Raw genomic sequence first — 23188 nt, forward strand, 5'->3', positions numbered from 1 at the left:
ATGGTAATCGAAGCTGAGACTTTCGTGGTGTTTATGGCTCAGCTATTTACTGGATAAGCACACTGAGGCACCAGAGGAGCACCAGTTTTGATATTTTTAAACTCCCTTTTGTTTTTCAGTTCTATTAAAATCAGCTGTGATTTTGTGCCACTGAAATTGCGGGAATGGAAACATAAATTGCCAACTGAAAATGCTCTTTTCTGTCATATTTAAACTATACAATGGCCAAAGAATTTTATTTTCTGACTAAGTTTTGTTCTGTTCTGTTGGTATTCCAACATTTTTCTTGTAATTTTTTAAAATCCAAGTTTATGGAGCAGTGTGTATTAATTGAATTAGAATTCTTGATTACCAATTCAAAATAAGTTTTTTTTTCCCACTTCCAAGAAATGTTCCCTTCCTACTGGAATGTGGGTGGGCTGAGAATACTCTATTGTGTGTTCAAGCTGCGTGCATTGTTATGATCTCCATGGAGATCAACAAACGAAAAGAACCGAATTTACCGAATGACGCCAAATAGAGAAACCAAAGGGACAAGATTTTGCTTTTATAACTTTTTGAACAATAAAACCAAAAATTAACGTAAATTAAACAGAAATTAATAGACCAATCAGAATCAATATATATATTACAAATTGCACAGTAACTATCGGATACAGCGAAGATAGATCTCTCAGATTTACTGGGCAGTGCACTCAGTATTTATGACACCAGTTACAGCACAAAGTTCTTGAAAGCTCTGAACTTCCTCAGGTAGACCTCCAACTCCTTTCTTCCAACATGCAACCACCAATTCTCATCTGACAGCAGTTCCCTTTCAATGTTGAACTCCGCGGGTACAGTCTTCACCCAAAATGGCTCACCCCTCCAGAACCTTCTCAGCTCTGCTCACAACAGGCCTGATGACATGGATTCACTAGTTCTACCTTTACCCGAGCCCTTCGGTGACAGCCCTGTGCATTGTATGACCGGGCCTTGTTAATCAGTTACCCTAAGTAACAGAAACAGCTCCTGGATCCAGCCTTCACTTCCTTCAACCTACCTGCACTGCACCCTCCTGCCATCTGAGCTCTAATGGCTCTTATTTTTTTTTAATCTGGTTCCACCCACTTTCAGTTTCCCCAGAAACTTGAAGTTTTTGTTTCAGTTTCTGTTAGGACAGACTGTCCCAGTTCCTCACAGTCTGTTCCGGTACCCCTCAGTCTGTCTCAAAAAAGGAAACAAGCTTTGCAACCAGGGAAAGTACGCCGAACAGAACATTCAACAAGCTCACACAATATGCTTGCCACGCATCCCGCAGATTCCATGACCGCAGGCCGTACATGGTAGAGTGGCAGAAACAGTGAGGGTTCCTCAAAATAGTGATGACAGCAAAGTCAGAAGGATGTTGGGTTAGGAGATTCTGGCCACAATTTACCCCATAATCAACATCACAAAAACAGATTATCTAGTCATTAACACATTGCTGTTTGTGGGAGCTTGCTGTGTGCAAATTGGCTGCCCTGTTTCCTGCATTACAACAGTGACTACACTTCAAAGGTACTTTATTGGCTGTAAAACGCTTTGGGACGTCCTAAGGTCATGAAAGACACCAGGTAAATATAAGTCTTTTTATCCATAGCCTTTTTCCATTTGCCATGATTCACGATGACAATGCATCTAAACTTTCACTGAATGTTTGTTTCTGAAAACATCCAAGTTCATTACTACTACACATTACTGAATTGAAATACTTATGCCCTTTGAATACTTAGAGTAGAATTGTCATAGATTTTTCTAATTTCTTTGTAGATTAGATTTAGCATAACATTGCATAAATATTTGATTTCCCACCACTGACTGAAAAGCTCTAGTTCATTTACTTGGTTGCAATCAGGGCTTGCTTTATATAAAAAGTCATAGTCATTTACAGAACAGCAGGAGGCCATTTGGCCTATTGAGTCCATGCCGGCTATCCATGGAGCTAACCAGTCAGTCCCACTCCCTGCTTAATCCCCATGGCCCTGCAAGTCTATTTCCTTCAATTGACCATCCAATTTCCTTTTGATGTCTTTGTCTCTGCTTCCACCACCCTCGTGGGCACTGAGTTCCAGGTCATTACCACTCGCTGTGTAAAAAAGAAAAAGTTCTTCCTCACATTCACCCTGCATCTTTTGCTCAAAACCTTCAATTTGTATCCCATAGTCCTTGTACCATTAGTTAATGGGAACAGTTTTTCCTTGTCTAACCTATCTAAGCCTGTCATAATCTTGTACATGTCTATTAAATCTCCTCTTAATCACCCTTGTTCTAAGGAGAACAACTCAGCTTTTCCAAACTAACCTTGTAACTAAAATCCCCCATCCCTGGAATCATTCTTGTAAATCTCCTCTGCCCCCTCTCAAGGACCCTCACATCCTTCCTAAAGTGTGGTGACCAGAACTCTAGTTGGGACCTAACCAGAGCTTTATAAAGATTCAGCATAACTTCCCTGCTTTTTTACTCAATGCCTTTATTTATGAAACCCAAGATCCCATATGCTTTACTAACCACTCTCCATGTGTCCTCCCACCTTCAAAGATCGATGCAGATCCTTCTGTTCCTGCACACTCTTTAGAATTGTGCCATTAAGTATATATTGCCTCTTCCTATTCCTTCTGATAAAATGCATCACCTCACACTTGTCAGTGTAAATTCTGTCTGCCCCCTGTCTGCTTATTCTGCTAGCCTATCTATGTCCTGTTGCAGGCAGTTCATATCATCCTCACTCTCCAATCCTCTGGCACCTCCCCTGTATCCAGGGAAGATTAGAAGATTATGGCAAGCCCTTCTGCTATCTCTATCCCTACTTCCTTTAGCAACCTGGGATGAAAGCCATCCGGACCAGGTGCTTACCTACCCAAAATATAGCCTGCCATTTTAGTGCCTCCCTCATCTCAATTTTTACCCTACCCATTGCCTCTACTCTCACTGCCTCTACCAATAGTTTGTCAGATTCCACTTCCTTAGTGAGCACTGAGACAAACTACTCAATAAGTATAATTAGCCTTGTCTTGCACCTCTAAGCATACATTACCCTCTTTGTTCCTAATAGGTTTCATTCCACCTGTTACGACTTCTCACTATTTATATGCCGGTAGAAGATTTTTGGGTTCCCTTTTATGTTGACTACCATTCCATTCTCATATTCTCTCTTTGCCAGTCTTATTTTCCACTTCACCTCCCCTCTCACTTTATTGTATGTAGCCTGGTTCTCACTTGAAGAATTCACCTGACATGCATCATACACCCTCTTTTTTTTTTGTTTCATCATGATCTCTATCTCCCTCGTCACTTCAGGAGCCCTGCTTTTTGGTTTCGTTACCTTTGTCATTGTTGGAATGTACTAGTCTGTCCCTGAAGCATCTCTTCCTTCAAGATACCCATTGTTCCGATCCAGCTCTTCTTGTCAGTCTTTGGTTCCATTCTACCCTGGCTAGATTCCTTCTCACCTTTTAATTTTTTTCAATCATAAAGTAATTTTCACTTTCAGTTTTCCAGATGATTATTTTTAAGCTGCTTTTAAAGAATGGGGGAATGAATCTGCAGCACTTATTTATTTTTTATTTTTTATTTTATTTATTTAGAGATACAGCACTGAAACAGGCCCTTCGGCCCACCGAGTCTGTGCCGACCAACAACCACCCATTTATACTAACTCTACAGTAATCCCATATTCCCCATCACCTCCCTACACTAGAGGCAATTTACAACGGCCAATTTACCTATCACCTGCAAATCTTTTGGATGTGGGAGGAAACCGGAGCACCCGGCGAAAACCCATGCAGACACAGGGAGAACTTGCAAACTCCGCACAGGCAGTACCCAGAATCGAACCCGGGTCCCTGGAGCTGTGAGGCTGTGGTGCTAACCACAGTGCACCACTCCCTTGGTACTGCAATGGAGTATCAGCCTTCATTTTTGACCTCAAATCCTGAAGTGGGGCTTGAATCCACAACCTTCTGATTCCGAGGCAAAAGTGAAAGGAACCACAGCTGACACTGAAAAAAAAGACTCTATTGTAACTTGCTGCTGTTCCCTAAATTATATTTAGTTACAGACTTTGTAAATTTGTATTCCAGAACTTGCTGATAGCCAGTTGACATCAATGTGGCCAGTATATTGAAAATTCCTGTGCAGTTCTCAACTTGGTTTCCTTCAAATGGTACAAGACACGTTTTGTGCCAACTTTGGGAAATGGCTTACTAAGAACATAGCACTACCTGCCCACTAAATATACTGCCACAGATCTCTTATCAAGCTAGTATTGATTTGGTTGTATTGAGCTACTTTTTTTTCAAATGGATGTTCACTTATTCAAATTATGGCATGTAGAGGCAAAAAAATCTTGAGATTTTGTTAAAACAATCAATGTTTTTTATTCCTCTGATCTCCCTTTGAAGTTTATTATCTTTAAGCTTGTATGTGTTGCTTTAAGCTTGTGTTTATCAGTGATGGTTGCTGCTTTCCTCTTGATCGGATCTGTCATTTTAGGATTAGCTTTAAACTTCTATTCTGCAGCCAGGGCTCAGGAACAGAAATCTACTAACATGGTTAATATCCTGTTGTAACATTTTGGTAAACTTTATTCCATTGAGTAATGATCATGTTATGCTGCAGTTTATATATTGCAAAAGGTACATGACGTGAAGCCACCAATTTGATAGCACTGAATCCTGGTAAGCTTTGTGAAGAGCTTGCCTTGCCACTTGGAGCTTGCAACCACCGCACTATATTTTGATACCGTGCATACCGAAGTGTTACGTCAGAGCACCTAGGAATTTTACAGCAGATTTTAAAAGAGGCGATTATATTTGTAAATGTGGCTCCAACAATATAAGTCCTACTGCTATAATAAAAGTAAAATACTGCAGATGCTGGAAATCTGAAATAAAAACAAGAAATGCTGGAAATACTCAGCAGGTCTGGCAGCATCCGTGGAGAGCGAAGCAGAGTTAACGTTTCAGGTCAGTGACCCTTCATCAGAACTGGCAAAGGTTAGAAATTTAATACGTTTTAAGCAAATAAAGCAGGGGTGGGGCAAGAGATAACAAAGGGCAAGGTGTTGATGGGGCAGAGGGTCACCGAGAATAACTGACCAGAAGGTCATGCAGCAAAGGCAAATGGTATGTTAATGGTGTGTTGAAAGACAAAGCGTTAGTGCAGAGAGGGTGTTAATTGACAGAAAAATGAACAGCCCTGGCCCAAAGCACAAACATGAATAAAAACAGTGGGTAGGCACATGGTAAAAAAATGAATGATGAAACAAACTAAAATAATTAAAAATTATTCTGGTGGGATTCGAACCCATGTCCCCAGAGCAATACCCTGGGTCTCTGGGTTACTAGTTCAGTGACAATACCACTACGCCACCACCTTCCGGTTTCATACCAGTACCTGCCGTACAATGAGGCGGTCATTTTGGTCTCTCGGACATAATATGTAATTATTCAATTGGAATAATTGAGGGGCATATAAAATGTTTTTTCCATCAATTTATTTTTAAATTTAAAATATAAGTACATTTTTTTTCAGTTTTTGACCAATGTAACATAGACAAAATGCATCAGTATGCTTAAAAGCCTCTAAATCAAACTGCAGAGAAATCCACGGAATTAGTTACTTTTTGTCCAATTACAGAGGCATGCTCTCCCCATAGGGACACTTTTCACTTACACCAGTCCAAAGAATATAGCCACAGGTTGACGAACGCTCTGGTTTAAGGACTTCCCAAGTGTGAACAAGGTTTTTGCTGTAGTTTAATCAGCTAAAATGGCATAGTTTATCAGCACAGAAGACTAATGAGCTTCCTGCTGCTTGCCCAGTCTGGTTTTAAAAAAAAAATCCCAGCTGGCAGTGAGACATTTACTCTCCAGGTTCTGTTAATGAGCAAGGCTGGCTGGGCAATCATCAACAGTACCTTGGAGTACTAGCGACCCACTTAGCTGAAGTATCAGATTACTGACTCTGCCTTAGAAGTTTGACTTTGTTCTTCATCTCCGATTGGCAGGCATGTCATGTTGGAGTCAACTCAAACCTAAAGATCCCCAAGGAGGATAGTTATGATATGGTCAACATTAGTTTTGCACACATCGAGGTCTTGAATGATGCAGAATTGTGTGTTTTTCTAGTTTGATAGGTTACCAGTTTTCTTTCATAAATTACAGGGCAAAGGTAGTTTGCTTTCCTTGAACTAACCTGGATCCAAGTTGTACATGACTTTGGTGCCTAACTGCGTAATGGTGTTTCCCTGACTGCAAAGAAGTGTGATATATATGCAATAGTACATGGATACATTCACTGTACACCCACTTCAACAAAAAGACCCTTTCCATACATTTGACTTGTATATCACAACAAAAAATCCATTGCATAAAGATGCATTAACAATAAAGCTACAATATAATTTTGACCAACAACAGTGACTTCTTGTTCTTATTTAATATTTTTACAACGAGAAGGTGCCGAAAAGAGGATTTTGCTTCTGAAAAATTAAAGGATTATATATTGCAGTTACTAAGTCAATAAATGGTTTCTGTGCTTCAGGTACAGTGCTTGGGCAGGTTTTATTCCTTGTTAAATAACTTTTGCAGTTTCTGTTGTGTGCTTGTTTAACTTTTATGGTGAATTAGTTTTTGTATTGATTGGTGTTACTGAAAAGAAATAGTTTAGGCCATGACAGTAGTTTCATATTTGGATATTTGTCCATATCTCTATACCTAGTACTTTAAATACGAAGTGACTTTTTCCTTGAAACATCTGGCCTGCAGACTGAAGCTACCATCTTTGTGACATTTCTGAGGTGTGGTGCCAAAATGGGATATTTTCTTGCTCACTCTTAGCTCCCGGTACCTACGATGCTCATTCTTACTTTTCAGTTTTCTCCCCATCTCTCCTAAAGGTGGTAACTTGCACCGGCAGAGTTTTCCAGGGTTTCTAGCAGCACAGCAGTACCTCGCCAAATGGCTGGTGTTCAATTCTAAGCCGAGACATTGTCGGCAAACTACTGCCCCAACGTATGTTGCAGCTGACCATGATCTGATATCCATGTACTTGAACTTCCAAGAAAAATTCAATAGCTTACAGTCAGGATTGACACCCCTGGCTCTGATGGCTTCTTTTTTTTCCCTCAATGACCCCCCCCCCCCCCATTATCTCTCATCTCAGCGATGCTGGAGCCAGTTTATCTAAATGATTTTAGACTAGAAATTGATATTGTCTAATCTGGCCCCATTTTGGTGCCTAGGTCCACTGAAAAAATGAGTGCACATATTTAAGGTGATTAACAAAAGAATCCGAGGCAACAAGAGGAAATGTGGAATTACTGTGATAATGATTTGATTTAAGGTGCAACAACTTAAGTAATATTGCAGAAAAAAAGCTTAGTGATAACAAATTTGTAACTTTAAATGATAGACTCTGACGAAAAACTGGGTAACATTTTAAACATTCATTCATTTGATCAGAGGAGTTGAAGCCTCCTTTAAGGCCAAGTAAAACATTTTTGTTGCTTTGAAAACCTAACTTCACAAACAATTATTCATGTGGTGTGCAACGCTTCCCTCTAAGCTGTGTGGCTGCACAGCACGTGGGAATTTGTGCGTGGCCTGTGTGTCCCCCGCGCAGCAAACAGCGGTCTCTTTAAGATGTGCGCATGCATGGCAATCTTAAAGGGACTGCACAGTGCCACGCACAGCGAAGGGAAATTCGAGGGAATGGTGCTGGTGTGTTCCAGAGATATTTAAATATTATGGACATGAGAAATGTAAACAATACCATAACAAATCTCTTACTTAGTTTCCTGTAAATTGGTTGCAGGTAATTTCTGTACTTGTTTCAACTATGTGCATTATGTGATCCAAAGTTTTTATTGCAAATGTCCTGAAAGGCATTAAATTCAATTGTGACTGTGTTCTTTCTTGTTTGTAGGATCTTGAGGTCTATTATTGAAGAATATCATGCTGAAATGTTAAAATCTTACAACTTAACAGGAGTTTAATGTTCTCTTTTCAGGTTTCTGATTGTAACAGACCAGTTTTTCAAATGTCCAGATTTAGTGGCTGCTATGTACACTAAATTGAACAATCAAGAAAGGTAGGATAAAAATCCAGTTTGGATTGTTGCTTTTCAAATTTTTGGCCCTAGCTGTTTTAAGTCCTGGTTGTTCCATATCTGGATGTTATTTAACACTAATTTTAAAAATAGCTCAGTCAAATTCTTAGAAATCTGGATGCTTTTCCTAATTTACTGAAAAAGTGTGCTTTTCAAGTTTCCTGGTTAGAGATAACTTCCCCTGTGGGCACCAAATTAATGCTTGAGTCAGGTTGATCTTGGAAGGTGCAATTTCACACCTCCATTGCAAATAGGGTGATTACCCAAATCAGGCTACTCCACCCACCATTACCTGGCCATCATTTTAGCTCAGAAATTCGATCTTTTTCTTTTTGCTGTTTTTCCATACATACTAGGAGTTTTGTTCCTTGAACAATAATTATTGGCAATAAGACTATGCAGGAGTAAGTAGTGACTGACAACAGTTCAAGGGCCTGAATTCTTCACACCCTCTTGTGACCTTTGCTGACCCTGCCAAAGCATGTGCCCATTTGGGGATATCTAAATAGTGCCTGTGCCACTAGGGACACATTTAAGGTGCCTGTATGATTGGGGTGCCAGAAATTACAGCGTTGGATGTCTGCTGGGGTCTTCCCCGGAATGATGCTTTATATATCCCCATTGACCCCACTTTGTACACTTGCTCTGACCATTTTCTTTAGGGTCTGTTAAGGCTCCACCCCAAAACAGAGCCTCATGGAAACTGGAAGGGATACCCGAGTCATATAAACAGAGGAGAAAGAGAACAGACCCCAACTAATCTATCCAGCCTGAAATAATTTCTTTTACATTTTAAAAATGGTAATATGCCACAGTTGAGTGAAAATATCTTCCTTGATGAAGACATTGTCTGACCCCTTTATTTAGGTTACTACCTTGTATTTTCCCTAAAAATATCAGTTTTTTTGTATGCGCTTTCCACTGTGATCCTTGATGCTCAAAGGTAGCAATATTGGGCAAACTGTGCCAGCTTTGAGGGAAGAGTAAACTGAGTAAGGCTACTTTGCATGAAGGAATGCGTTTGGCCGTTAGCTGAATCACATTGAAATCTGTCTCTTCCTGCTTGGGCCAATGGGAACAGTGGGAATCTGAAGTAGGGACTATGGAAAAATACAATTTTAAAAAAGGAGTACTTTATGGATTTTAACAGCAGCAAGATAAATTTATAAAGCAAAGCAAGACAGCACTTAAAATATATATATTTTTATGTTGGTGCACATAAATCCCACTGAAGTTAATATCTATATGGGGCAGTGTACACCACTGATTTCACTGATCATAATATCACATGTCACCAACCTTAATATGTAATTGATATTTTACAGGAACTTTTAGAATTATGATTTTTCAGTAGGTATTGCTAGTTACAGCTCTGATGCCTATAATCTTTTGTTACAGGGTTATTGTATTGGATCTGTTATCTGCAAAGTTGAGTGAGATATTGGGATCTCCAGTTGGCAGTGATGAGTTGACTGTTCCTGTGAGGATGATGCAATTTCTGGCAGGCTGCTTCCTAGAGAAATGCAAGGCAGTGTTGAAATTCACCTCTACTACTGATGCAGAGGATGAGGTAGGATGGGGATTTGCCCCATTTGCTAGTGTTGACATTTACTGCTGTCACCAACTCAATGGAAAAAAAAAAGGTTTAATTTCATAGCATTATTTACATTGTGTACAGAGCTTGAAAAAATTGACTATTTCACTCCCAGCTTTGGTGGGTGGTGGAGGGGAGCTTGGGTGGTGGTGTTTGGCTATGGTTTCAACAGATCAGCTTTATGTTTATTGCAAGGATTCACTGAACAATTGCTGTGATGAATTTAACATTCAGTTCTAGTTAACGATCATTATTGTTGCTCATTGCCAAGTTACAATTATGAACACTAGTGCTCTATAAAACAAATAGTGAACAACTCTATTGATTTTAGTACAGTAATATTTTTATATTTATTCTGAGAATATGGGTAACGCATGCGAGGCAGTATTTATTGCACATCCTTAGTTGCCCTGAAGGCATTAAGCATCAACTGCATAGTGTGGGAATGGATTCGCATGTAGACCAGATCGGGTAGGGGGTGACAGATTCCCTCCCCTGACGTTGGGTTTTTGCAACACAACAGCAGCTTTAAAGGTTATTTTCTGGTGCTGGCTCATAAAATGCCAAAGCTTGCCATGGTGGTCTTTAAATTCATGACCTTCAAGTTGCTGGTCTAGCACCCTAACCACTAGGCAACAATACTGTGGTAATACAGATACACATTTTGTTTTACGTAGCAAGACAGGAAACCTCTGTTGACATAACAACAAATCATTCCATTGACAGCTGAACTTAAATATTCTTTTTCAAATTAACCCTCTAATGGCTGGCTGGCCTTTTTGTTACTCAAAAATATTTTTAGGAGACTTAAATAATGCATCCCACTCATTCCTACTATCTCATGTTCTGCCCTCTGGTTCTACAATTCCCTATATCATCCTCAACACCGCACAACTCTCTGCATTATTATTGCCCGTCTTTCCAGATCTATGTTTTAAGTGCGTTGTACCCCTGAGTTGTTCATTATCAAATTTAATTTTCTGCTTCACCAGCATCAACCTTTTGGCCATTAGTAACATTGATTTTCGTGCTTTTTTGAGATTGAAGAATGGACCAGGAATCCTGGTATGCTTAAGGGAAATAGTTTCTCAGTTATGTCAAAAAGAACTGAGCTTTCTACCCCAGAGAGTTTTGTTTTGCCACAATGACAAAAGAAGTAGATTTAAGCAGTCCTCCCAACACCTTTCCGGCCTACTCCAAAGGCTGCTTCTGAGAAATGCCCAGATTTTTTAGAGCCTGCTGTTAAATCTGCTCTGTGAAGGATGCTAACCTGATCTAAAACCAGGACTTATAGTATATCTCATATTATTCCATATTTGCCCCGATTTAGAAGGTTTGAAATGCAGCCCCAAGTCTGCTTTCCATTCCTCTCTGGATGGCATGACTGACTGCTTGATTTCCCTGGGCAACAGAGAATTGGGAAGGCTTTCATAGTCTGCTTGTTTTCTTTATGCTGACAAGTCCAATGAGGAAATGCATAGATGCATGCAAATCTGACTGAAATTGTTTCCAGATATTCTGGGACTGTCTGTGGTTGTGAGGGAACTGCTAGTTGCCAGTGATCTTGGTCACTGTCTCTTCACAAAATATAAAATAATGCAATTGGATACTCTCTCCACAAACACAGGAATTGCTTAAGCCCATATGGGCTAAGGAGTTATTTTTATTTCTTTTTCCTTCCTGCCTGCACCACAATGTACTTTTAATTCAGTCTCTTAAGAAAACACAACTAGTGTATTATTTGTTTTGTAAATGGGATTTATGTTAAACTGTTCATAATAACTAATTGAACTTGGGTGTATACATAAAATCAATAAATCACTTGAAAAAAGTCAACTTTATTTGGCTTCATTCTGAATTAGAAAAAATGGTGGTTTTGCTGTAAAATTATTTTGATGAAAATTGATGCTTTTCAAAAGACATGTTCTAAATCTATATTACAGACACTTTGTAAAATGTTTGTTGTGTGTTTGTGATTTGGTTTTATTAACCTGCTTACTTTCTGTGGATCATTTCTAGGTGTTCCAACAAATAATTCTTCCTATTGATTTTTTGTTTTTGCATAGGAAGCCCTCATTGTGGTCAGGCTTCTTGATATTCTTTGTGAAACAACTTCAAACCATGAAAAGTTCAGTTACTTGCAGAACTCACCTGGGTTGGTAGAGGCAGTTGTTGGTAGGTGCGAAAGAAAGGTATACATTGTATAATTGCAAGAAAGGTTCTGAAAGGTGATGGGAAAAATACTATTAAAAGAAAAATATTGATGAGTAAAGTTCAGAACAAAAAGTCAAGAAAATGTTTGGTTAATCATTCCTTTAGCAGTTATTACAGTGATGATGTTTAAAAATAAAACATGTGGGTTTATCAGTGGCTGCAATTTAATTCATAAACCACAAGAGCAAACTACTGTGGTTTTATAATACATTAGGGCCAGCATTGCAGAATATCTGTTGTAATCTTATCTGGGTTCAAGCCTATGAGTCGTTTCACTTAAACCTTTGCAGATATTGAATGGATAACCCAGATGGCATGTACCCAAGCAAGTGAGACTCTTGGAATATGAATCCTGAAAAAGAGAACGCACAGTTGCGCAGTTATCATGGTGCCAATCTAATGACCTGAGAATATAAAAAGGGTAAAAGGCTAACACGGAACATTTCAAAACAATTCTCCGTGTTTCATGAAGTGCCAAAAAATTACAGTAATGCTTATTTTATTAGTGTAGCTGCAAATTCAGCATTACCTACAGACTGACAATGTTGGCCCCAATTTTAGCATTCAGGTAGTCCAGGCTAATTAAAAAAAATCAGGTACTAGAATTGTTGATTAAAATTGAAAATAATGACATAATAGCAGAAACTGAAAGTTGGCAGCAGCTGGGGGAGGATTGGCGATTTTTCAGGGTATAAAACTTTCAGAAGGATTAAGGAAGGAATTGGAGTACAAATTGGAGGCAATGGCCTAGATTTAGCTGTAAATGTAAGGGTGAGGCTACAATTATCATTAAGGAGCAGCCTCCAGCGGTTGTACGTTCACAGTTAAACACAGAAATCAGGAAGCTGCTGTCTGGTTTTCCCAGCTTCTCTACAAGCTTCGCTATCCTGGTACCTCAATGAGGACTTGGCATTAAAACACATGAAGGGCATGAATTTGTGGTACTAACCCACTAAATGTAGCAGCAAAAATTAGTGCTTGTCCATTCAAGTGTATGTGAATTTTTAATGATACGATGAGTATTAATTGCAACCCTCTTGCACTCAAAATTTACCTTTACAAGTGTGGAGTCTTATTCCTTCAGATTTTAATTATTGTCTCATCTCTGTGCCAGATTTTACATTGAATTTAATATTCTAACTTGCCATTTCTGGTTCGGACTCTGCATGTCTTAGTAAGGATTCTTCAATCTGATTGGTTGAGCAGAAATGTTATTCATGCAGATCCAGATGCCCTGTAGAGGGCGTCATGCTGCATTGACTTTGATCTGCTTGATAATTGTAAATCACAGAGTAAAACCCAACAGAAAATCTCTGGGCAAGTGTAATCGTAATGAACGTCGAAAGCAGTTTGTTTGCTGTGTTAGGACCGAGGCAGGAGGAGTGCACTGTTAATTCAATCCCATTTCTCCACAGGTCACAACATATATTTAAATTTTCCCATTGACCAAAATGATAGACTATAGACTCTATTTGTCCCAGAATAAAGCACCAGGTTTCTTTAAAAAAAACAACAAAATTAGCAATTAGCTGTTACAAAGAAATAGAAGGAATTTTTTAAAAACCACTTCGGCTGAAAAGAAGGTATGGAAATATACCCTTTGTTTTGGTGAGACGTCCAAAATGTGTATCGATGGCTGTCAATGGGATCTTCTTAGAACAGTTCTTTCCAGGCGATGTTGATGATCAGTTTGGGTAGGCTTTCCTAGAGATACAGCACAGAGGCTCCAAATAGGTCTTACAGCAGGGAAGCAGCAACAAGATTTCAGTTCCCACACATTCGACATACAAGGCCTCACCTAACACACTTAGTCTCTTCAAGTACAGGAGGAAACAAGAATCTGAATGCAGGACTTGTTCTCGAGAGAGAGCTGAGCTGGCTGGGTTTTCTTCTGTTACATGCAAAACCAACAGTATAAATTGAAACTAAAACCTTTCAGAAAGCAAGCCTCCTGACAACTATAAATCTTGGCTTGTCACTTCTTTGTAAACATCTCTCCAAGTCAATAAAAACATCTGCTGGGATATTTGAAAATAGGTGCCTTCCAGTAACTGTTTACAGTTCAAACTCAGTCCAAGCCTTCTGGTGACCTCACTTTTTAAAAAAAAAAAACACCCAAAGTTCCAGCATCTGTGGAATCCTTTTCAATTTTAAAACACAAATTCTCAAAATTTGACAAAAAACGGAAACACTCGTAAGAGCTCCTGACTGCAAAAACCCGGCCAGTGTCACAGAACTGGAGCATAAGGATTTATGTAGAAGTGGTCCAAACAGAAACCCTTTGGATTAAGTTGAAGTATAAAAAGTGGCAAATTACTGGGAGCATTTTATAGGTGGTAAAATAGTGGGAACGAAATGGAGGGATGACTTTTGTAGTAGACAACTGAGATGGTTGTGTACTAACAGACTAATTAAGGTTTTAATGATCCAAAAGTACATGGGGGATAGGAAAAAAACTTGCATTTATATAGCACCTTTCATGACCTCAGGGCATCCCAAAATGCTTTACAGGCAATGAAGTACTTTTGAAGTGTAGTCAGTGTAGGAAATGCGGCAGGCAATTTGCACACAGCAAGCTTCCACAAACAGTATTGGGATGATGACCAGATAATTTGTTTTAATGATGTTGGTTGAGGGATTATATATTGGCCAGGGTACCAGGGAGAGTTCCCCTATCCTCTATCTCACTGGGAAAATGGTAGGCAAAATGTTTGTACGAAGGAATTGGAGGTGTTTTGCATTTTATTCAGGAGTGTTTTCTCAAACACTATATTGCTGATCTAACAAGGAAGGAAACACTCCATGAATTGGTCTTAGAATGAAGTGGAACAAGTAAGTGACCTAACAACAATAAGCAAATATTCGAGAAACAGTGGCCCCAATCTGATTAGGCTCAGTGTAATAGGAGAGGGAAAAGAGAAGTTGAGGGTCAGGTAATTTGTTTGGAAAAATGTAAATTATAGTGAGATTAAAAAAATTTGTCCAGATTAAATGGAAGCAAAAATTGGTAAATAGAACCATAGATCAACAATGGAAAACAGTTATATAGGAAATGGAGAGGATACTAATGTGCTATGGTAAGGGGGTGAATTTGGTTCTGTGGATAAATAGGGAGATTAGATTAAACTTGAAATTTCAAGTAAAAATTAACACCTAACAGGGAAGATAATAAAAAGAAAGCAAGGCGATGATCTGGATTGAGAAACTAAATGTCAAAACTTCCTAGTGCTAAAAACTAGTAGGTATTGCCAATAGTGAAAGATTTCAGGAGCAATAGATAGGCAAGCGGGATAGGTAGGTAGGTGACAGATGCAGTGTCGAAAAATGTAAAGTAATACATTTTTGAAAATAAAGTGACCTTTTATTTAAGATGGATCATATTAGTGCAAGATATTAGATATTCTTATTACATTTATATTTTCCCTTGAATATCACTTTTTCTATTCCAGAACTTTTGTATCAGACACACCTTGCAGGAAAACAGAGCAGGAATGTCTTCAGTGTATCCCAATCTTTATCATTCACCCGTCACATCTCCCATCCTGCTGTGGGTTTTAAAGCTCATTTGATCCATCTGATTGGGAATCTTTGTTACAACAACCATGAAAACCAAGATAAGGTGAGAATTTTTAACGTGGGGTTTTTGTTTGTAGAAAAATGACTTTCCAGCGTTACTGAATTATACTGGAGATGTTGACTTCAGATCCAAGGAGGAAAAGTGCTGCATTAATTTTATCCTTCAAGAGCTAAAATTCTTTTGTACCAATCACATAAAAATATGTATTGTAAATTTACAAAACATGGGGTGATCGAAATATGATGATGTACTGAAAACTTTTATTCTGTTTTAATTGGAAATATACAGTGCTACTGAAAGTGATTTAATTTTGAACTGTTGATGCAGTAAAGACAAGAGGATCAAACCTTTTGAATACATCATAATTAGCAATTGTGAAAAGGTCTTTGCTAGAAGTAAATAATAATCACTCACCTCCCAACAGGACATTACTGTCCCTTCAATGCTCATAACTCAAAAACCTATTGTCAGATTGGTTTAAAAGCTGTATTTTTACAGGCAAATAGTCAAAGTGATACTGACCAATGCAGAACAGGAAAGTCCTAGGTTTGAACCACAACCTATGTTGAGTTAGCTGATCACAGTTCAGCTGCTACAATTGGCCTTGATGCCACTGAGGGTCAGGAGAGAAAAACTAAGCCAGGATTCCTATTCCTGATTGCTATCCAGTGACTTTTGCCAGAAAATAAATGTCAAGAGGACAGGATAGGCCTAGTCCGTGATGCCTGACACAGTTGACTAGCCTGCTAAATTCACTCTCCAGCTTCATGTCAAAAATGGCTACTTAAGGGACAATTGGTGGGAGGGGCTGATGGTGACATTTGAAATGTGATTCCGAACCTTCAAGATGAGGTTGGCAAAAATGGAAGCAAATAATACAGTACTATATTCAAAGTAACTCGATTGAAAAGATTGTGCTGAACATTACAGTTTAGAACTAGACTGCTGAGTCTAGAATTACAAGATGAAATAGTTGCTTTTCCAACACACACAAGGAAGTAAACTATATGCTGATAAACTTCATTGAGCAATGCTAATAGAATATTGCATCTTAAGAGCTAATGAATAATGGCTTTATGGTTGTTACCATGCATTCTTTTATTTGTATGTGAATAGTCATTAAAGTATGTAGGACTATATGCTACATCCACCTTGTAGATGAAAGTCAATTAGTGGACCTGCCTATTACTTACTACCAGTGAATGCCAGAATTTACATTAAAGGTTTTTCATGCCAGCAAGGCCAAACAAATACTTAGGGGTTTTATGTACCAAAGACTTGGTGGCATTTGATTTGTAAAACTGAAAAAGTCTTCTACATTAAAAGTAGATCTACACAGTTGTACACAATTTGCTCTTAACACTTATACTTCATAGTTTTAATATCAAACCTTCATAGTTTTAATATCAAACCTGTGCCTCTTCTGTTTAGAATCCAAAGGTTTCAGTATGACTGTGCATATATTGAGCTTGGTTTAGCACTCTTTCTGATTTCAATTTAAAGGTCTTGGAACTGTGTAGGTTTTATTTCCAAGGGGAAGGGAGACACATAACTCCCCTTAGAATAATGTGATGCTTTGGAAGGGTTGGACTTGTTCTTGTTGTGACTGAATGGTAGGACTACTCCTGTATACCTTCTGACGGTCAGTTTGAAAGCAAACTTGGGAGAGATGTGGGAACATGTGACATGTCCTTCCTCTCAACTGAGATGATGCAGGCAAGCCAGGCGGAGAGAGTAATGCATCTCTCGAAGTATTTTAAATACATGAAAGTAAATAACTGTATGGAGAAAACTATTATGATTACCCTCCGATTAATAGGATCATTATTACAAATCTAAAGCACTTGTCTCTAATCTCACAAAACAATTGAGAGTGTTCTTCCCACTCTGGGGTAATGTGTTTGCAGTTGAAGGCTGTAGCAGTAAAGGCCTGCTCGGGTCTGCAAAAAAAAAAAAAACCTGACCTGAGTCCAATAGAACCACATCCGACCCGGCCCGAGTCCTTCCATTTTTTTCAGCGCCTGACCCGACCTGACCATCAGTTAACTTACCTTCCATTTTTCAGTTTGTTGCTGATCTGCACAAGCTTAAAATAACTAACAAAACCCCTTTCTAGTCCAAAAATTAAATTAACATTGGAGCCACTTACCTGTGATAGAGCGCGTCTGACCCGGCCCGACCCAAGCTCGAATGCTGGACCCGGAGGTGCAACCCAAACTGACCCGACCCGAACACAACACATGTTGGGTCCTGTCGACTTCGGATCGGGTAGCTGGCCTTTATGTAGCAGTACAATTTTGACCCAAGGTTTTTAGTAGTAGCCAAAATGATGTTTCTGATATCGCAAAGGACACTGACATACTGTAATCCTGAATTTCAATAGTTCTTCAAATTGCTTATAACATGGAGAATATAATTCAGTAAAAATGAAACTTGAACAGTTTGTAATCACCCCTGAAAGTATAATTTGAAATGATAGCCTTGAAATCATTCCTTATTCCTTAGTACTTTTTAAAAAAAATACTGTTTTTCAATTTTATGTGGAGGTTTTTTTTCTGTTTTATTTCATTATTGACCCAGCATTAGCTATTAGCCCATACCTAATAGTGCGCGATCGCAACAGGGGGCTGTTGTTGAATTTACGCAAGGTGTAATGTGTATACATACTGTCACGCTCATGAGAAGTGCAATGATGAAAATACAGAACAAAACTGAAGTTATAAAAAATTGGAAGAGGTTTTGAAGAGACTGGTACATGTGCTATCAACAAAATGGAGGACAAGACACATGACTGTCAGCATCTCTTGCACTCAAATCCACATCTGTGTCTATTAAGAATTGCATGGAAATGTGACAGATAATCACACCTGGATGTGAGCTCAAATACAATGAGACAAGTCCTTTCTCAGACTTCTTGTCTCCGAATAACCTCCATTACGATGAAGTGTAAATCACACACATCTCCTCAAATGGGGCCATCATCAAGGCCATTATACAGCCCAGCTAGGACTAGAACTTGAAATCACATGGGCGAAGCCAACCCTTGTAAAATTCACCTCAGAAGGTAATCGTCTTGAGGAACAAAGGGGGAGTCTTTCAGGACAGGATGAGAGACATCATAAGTCTGGTGTCTGCTCAGCTCTCAGTACAACAAAAAAAATTTTGAATTCCAACAAGGCTGAGAGAGAGAGATCATTTCCAGCCAACACAGTTGAACCCTGCTGAGACGAGTTGGAAGCTAGCTATAGCAGAGATGAGCGAACGCCTTTGCAAAAACTACTTTTCCGCTGGTGAGAATTGACCTAAGACATCAGCACCATCTTCAACCCAAAGTGAACCACCAGGAGACTGCAACAGTTCAATGAATACCAGACCACTAGCAAACAGACCTGAAAGGTGAAAAATTCACCTTGTGAGGGGAATCCCACAGATTGGGCTGAATTTTACGAGTGTGCCGCTGCCCCTGAGACCCTGCGATATTGCGTGCAGGGGCTGATTTAAGTAGAGGGAGCAGAGCAGCTGCCCCCGTTGACGTAGAGGGGGTGGCCACCACGTCCCCGGCAATGGCGTCTGGCGCCGGTGCCATTTTTAAAGGGCTTTAAACCCTTGGAGGTAATTTTAATTTTTAAAGCTAAAGCACTCGGAATTTTCATTTAACAATTTATAAAGATGTGGAGACCCTTCCCAAACTCCCCCAATGGTCATCACAATGTCCGATATGACCAACACTTGCCTTTTTCCTGACCCAAACTTGCTCCCCCAACCCTTCCCACCATCCCCACATCCAATAAAAAGTGATTTCCCCACTACCCCATCCCTCCCGCCTTGAAAATTTTATTTCTCCCCCTCCCCACCTGGTTCTCACCTTGGAACTCCATACGGAGTTCCAAAGGCGCGCGAAGGCTGAACACCGGCTGTAAAATCAACGTGGGATGGCCGCCGGCTGCAGGAAAGTTAAGTTGCATGTCTTTATTGTTAATTTGCATATTCAGATGAAGGGCCCGCCACCAGGCAGCGGGAGGGAGGCCGCACCAAGGATCCCCTGCTGCCGGAAATATGCGGCATTCCTTCTCAGCATCGCGGGTCGAGGTGGGCCTCTCCACACAGAATTTTACTGGGCCCTCCCGACGTGACACAAGGCGTTGAGGGGCTGGTAAAATTCAGCCCATTATTTCTGAAACAACAGACTTTTACAACCTGAACTCTGAACACCTCTATCAGAGCATGATAGCCCCTCCTTTTTATTTGTTAGTTATTTTTTTCTTTTTTCTTTTAGTTTGTTTAATTTGTTTCTACTGTACCTACCCACTTTTTTTTTCATGTTTGTGCTTTGGGCCAGGGCTGTTCATTTTTCTGTCAATTAACACCCTCTCTGCACTAACGCTTTGTCTTTCACAACACCATTAACATACTGTTTGTCTTTGCTTCATGACCTTCTGGTCAGTTATTCTCTGTGACCTTGTCCTATCAACACTTCTTTTGTTATCTCTTGCCCCACCCCTGCTTTATTTGCTTAAAACCTATTACATTTCTAATATTTGCCAGTTCTGATGAAGGGTCACTGATCTGAAATGTTAACTCTGCTTCTCTCTCCACAGATGCTGCCAGACCTGCTGAGTAATTCCAGCATTCCTTGTTTTTATTTCAGATTTCCAGCATCTGCAATATTTTGCTTTTATATTACCTCTATCCCTGTACTTTTCTATCTACTCTTGAGAGTTTTTGTGAGAGTGAATGCCTATTGAGTGGTGTTGCGATCGTTTCAGGATTTGTTAAAAATAGTTATCTTTTTAATCTACAAGAAAACCTGTCTCTGTTTATTTGGCAAATAAATGACAAGGGGCTAAAATACTAGTAACAAAAGCACTTCTTGTGGTTTGTTGGGAGGTACACAATGGGAACAAGCCATGTCATCATCTTCCTGGCCATAACAATAGGCAAAATCTAGCCTGTTATAAATGGAAATGTTTCACTAAAAGCTTCCTGCATTTTGTGTGTGCGTAAAGCGATTTTTCCTAGCTATAAAATACTTCCATGATACACTGCGTTCCTCACCAGTGTTATTCGGGATCATAGCAACAACAACAAAACTTGCATTTATATAGTGCCTTTAATGTAGTAAAACATTGCAAGGCACTTCACAGGAGTGTTATCTAAAGCACAAAGACATATCAGGACAAGTGACCAAAAGCTTGGTCAAAGAGGTAAGTTTGAGGGAGTAGCTTAAAGGGAGAGCGAGAGGGAGGTGGTGAGGTTTAGGGAGGGAATTTTAGAACTTACGGCTTCGGCAGCTGAAGATGTAGTTCGTCATGGTGAGGCAGTGGAAATTGGGGATGTTCAAGAAGCCAGAATTGGAGGAGCACAATGATTTCAGAGTTGTAGGCTATTTGTGAGGTTACTGAGATGCATAGCAGTGCCTCATCAGACCCCTTTCCTATCCTGAGTGGCGTGAAACAGGGCTGTGTTCTCACACCTACACTGTTTGGGATCTTCTTCTCCCTGCTGCTCTCACTTGCATTCAAGTCTTCAGAAGAAGGAATTTTCCTCCACACAAGATCAGATTGCAGGTTGTTCAACCTTGCCCGTCTTAGAGCGAAGACCAAAGTATGGAAAGTCCTCATCAGGGAACTCCTCTTTGCTGACGTTGCTGCATTAACATCCCACACGGAAGAGTGTCTGCAGAGACTCATCGACAGGATTGCGGCTGCCTGCAACGAATTTGGCCTAACCATCAGCCTCAAGAAAACGAACATCATGGGACACGACGTCAGAAATGCTCCAGCCGTCAATATTGGCGACCACGCTCTGGAAGTGGTTCAAGAGTTCACCTACCTAGGCTCAACTATCACCAGTAACCTGTCTCTCAATGCAGAAATCAACATGCGCATGGGAGAGGCATCCGCTGCTATGTCCAGACTGGCCAAGAGAGTGTGGGAAAATGGTGCACTGACACGGAACACAAAAGTCCGAGTGTATCAAGCCTGTGTCCTCAGTACCTTGCTCTACGGCAGCGAGGCCTGGACAACGTATGTCAGCCAAGAACGACGTTTCAACTCATTCCATCTTCGCTGTCTCTGGAGAATCTTTGGCATCAGGTGGCAGGACCGTATCTCCAACGCAGAAGTCCTCGAGGTGGCCAACATCCCTAGCATATACACCCTACCGAGCCAGCGACGCTTGAGATGGCTTGGCGATGTGAGCCGCATGGAAGATGGCAGGATCCCCAAGGACGCATTGTACAGTGAGCTCGTCACTGGTATCAGACCTACCGGCCGTCCATGTCTCCGCTTTAAAGACGTCTGCAAACGCGACATGAAGTCCTGTGACATTGACCACAAGTTGTGGGAGTCAGTTGCCAGTGATCGCCAGAGCTGGCAGACAGCCATAAAGGCAGGGCTATAGAGTGGCGAGTCGAAGAGACTTAGCAGTTGGCAGGAAAAAAGACAGAAGTGCAAGGAGCGAGCCAACTGTGTAACAGCCCCAACAACCAATTTTATCTGCAGCGCCTGTGGAAGAGTCTGTCACTCTAGAATTGGCCTTTATATCCACTCCAGGCACTGCTCCACAAACCACTGACCACCTCTAGGTGCTTACCCATTGCCTCTCGAGACAAGGAGGCCAAAGAAGAAGAAGACTGAGATGGGATGGGGCAATGCCATTTATGGATTTGAATACAAGGTTAAGAATTTTAAGTTCGAGGCTTTGCAGGACTGGAAGCCAATGTAGGTCAGAGCAAGCACAGGGGTGATGGGTGAACAGGACTTGGTGCAAGTTAGGATATAGGCAGTAGAGTTTTGGTTGAGCTGAAGTTTATGGACCACTGATTTAATATGTGGTTACATCCTTATGTTAAATCCTGAGCCCTCAATTCTGTATGTACTTTTGTAAAAGTGTTATTTTTAAATCCGGATGTGTTTTCAGTGGGGGCACGTTTTTGCCTGTACATTCTAGCACCAGGATTTTCTATTGGCCGCTGATATAGCACATTGAAGAATACTACAGTCTGAGTTCCTGTTACTAGACAGTATTAAAACTCTCTTTTGCTGAAGTGATAGTTCATCTGCCAGTCATATTTTGTGTCAGGGATGAAACAAAAGGCACTGTAACAAATCATGTCCCCAGCAATGTTCACATTATATGTGGCTTCCTCTCAATTAAAATGTAGATAGGTGTTGCTTCTGGTAAATGAGGCTGAGTAGCCTGGGGCAGAAAAACTCCCAATCTCAGTCTGGCTGCAGTTTTGTCATGAGTGTTTTCTTTGGTGCCAGACTTATTTTTGCAACTGTAATTAGAATGCAATTTCCACTGGGTATTAAAACTACTAATTTGGTGTCTTTGTTTTACAAGTTGTATTGTACAAAAGTATTGACTTTTGATATTTGAAAGATATGAAAATTCCCCTTTGAAAGATGGTCGAATGGTTGGTGTTGTGATAGCATGAATACTGCAATTTGTTTGAAGTCACTGCCATTACTGTCACTGACTTTTCAATGGGGGCGGTGGCGGCTTCATAAGATTGAAAGCTGGAATGAAAAGCAACAAGGTGGAAAGAGCGGCAGGAATAATAAATGGAGGTGATAAGAATGGAAGAGAGAACTGTAGGAATGAAAATATCAAACAAAGCATAAATTCAAGAAGTAATGGAGCAGCAAAAAATAAATCAAGTAACTGTC

At 40.1% G+C, this 23188-nt stretch overlaps 1 protein-coding gene across 4 annotated transcripts in view; it reads left to right on the plus strand.

Moving 5' to 3' along the window:
* atxn10 (ataxin 10) overlaps positions 1–23188 on the plus strand; it is a 350575-nt gene that overhangs the window by 70142 nt on the left and 257245 nt on the right. For all 4 annotated transcript variants that reach the window (XM_068051270.1, XM_068051268.1, XM_068051271.1 and 1 more), the window contains 4 exons: positions 8032–8112; positions 9529–9700; positions 11791–11899; positions 15388–15557. In XM_068051270.1, the coding sequence (XP_067907371.1) occupies positions 8032–8112; positions 9529–9700; positions 11791–11899; positions 15388–15557 (532 nt within the window). The remainder of the gene's footprint in view (positions 1–8031; positions 8113–9528; positions 9701–11790; positions 11900–15387; positions 15558–23188) is intronic.

Source organism: Heterodontus francisci, chromosome 18 (genome assembly GCF_036365525.1).
Source record: "Heterodontus francisci isolate sHetFra1 chromosome 18, sHetFra1.hap1, whole genome shotgun sequence".
In the NCBI taxonomy this organism is placed as follows: Eukaryota; Metazoa; Chordata; class Chondrichthyes; order Heterodontiformes; family Heterodontidae; genus Heterodontus; species Heterodontus francisci.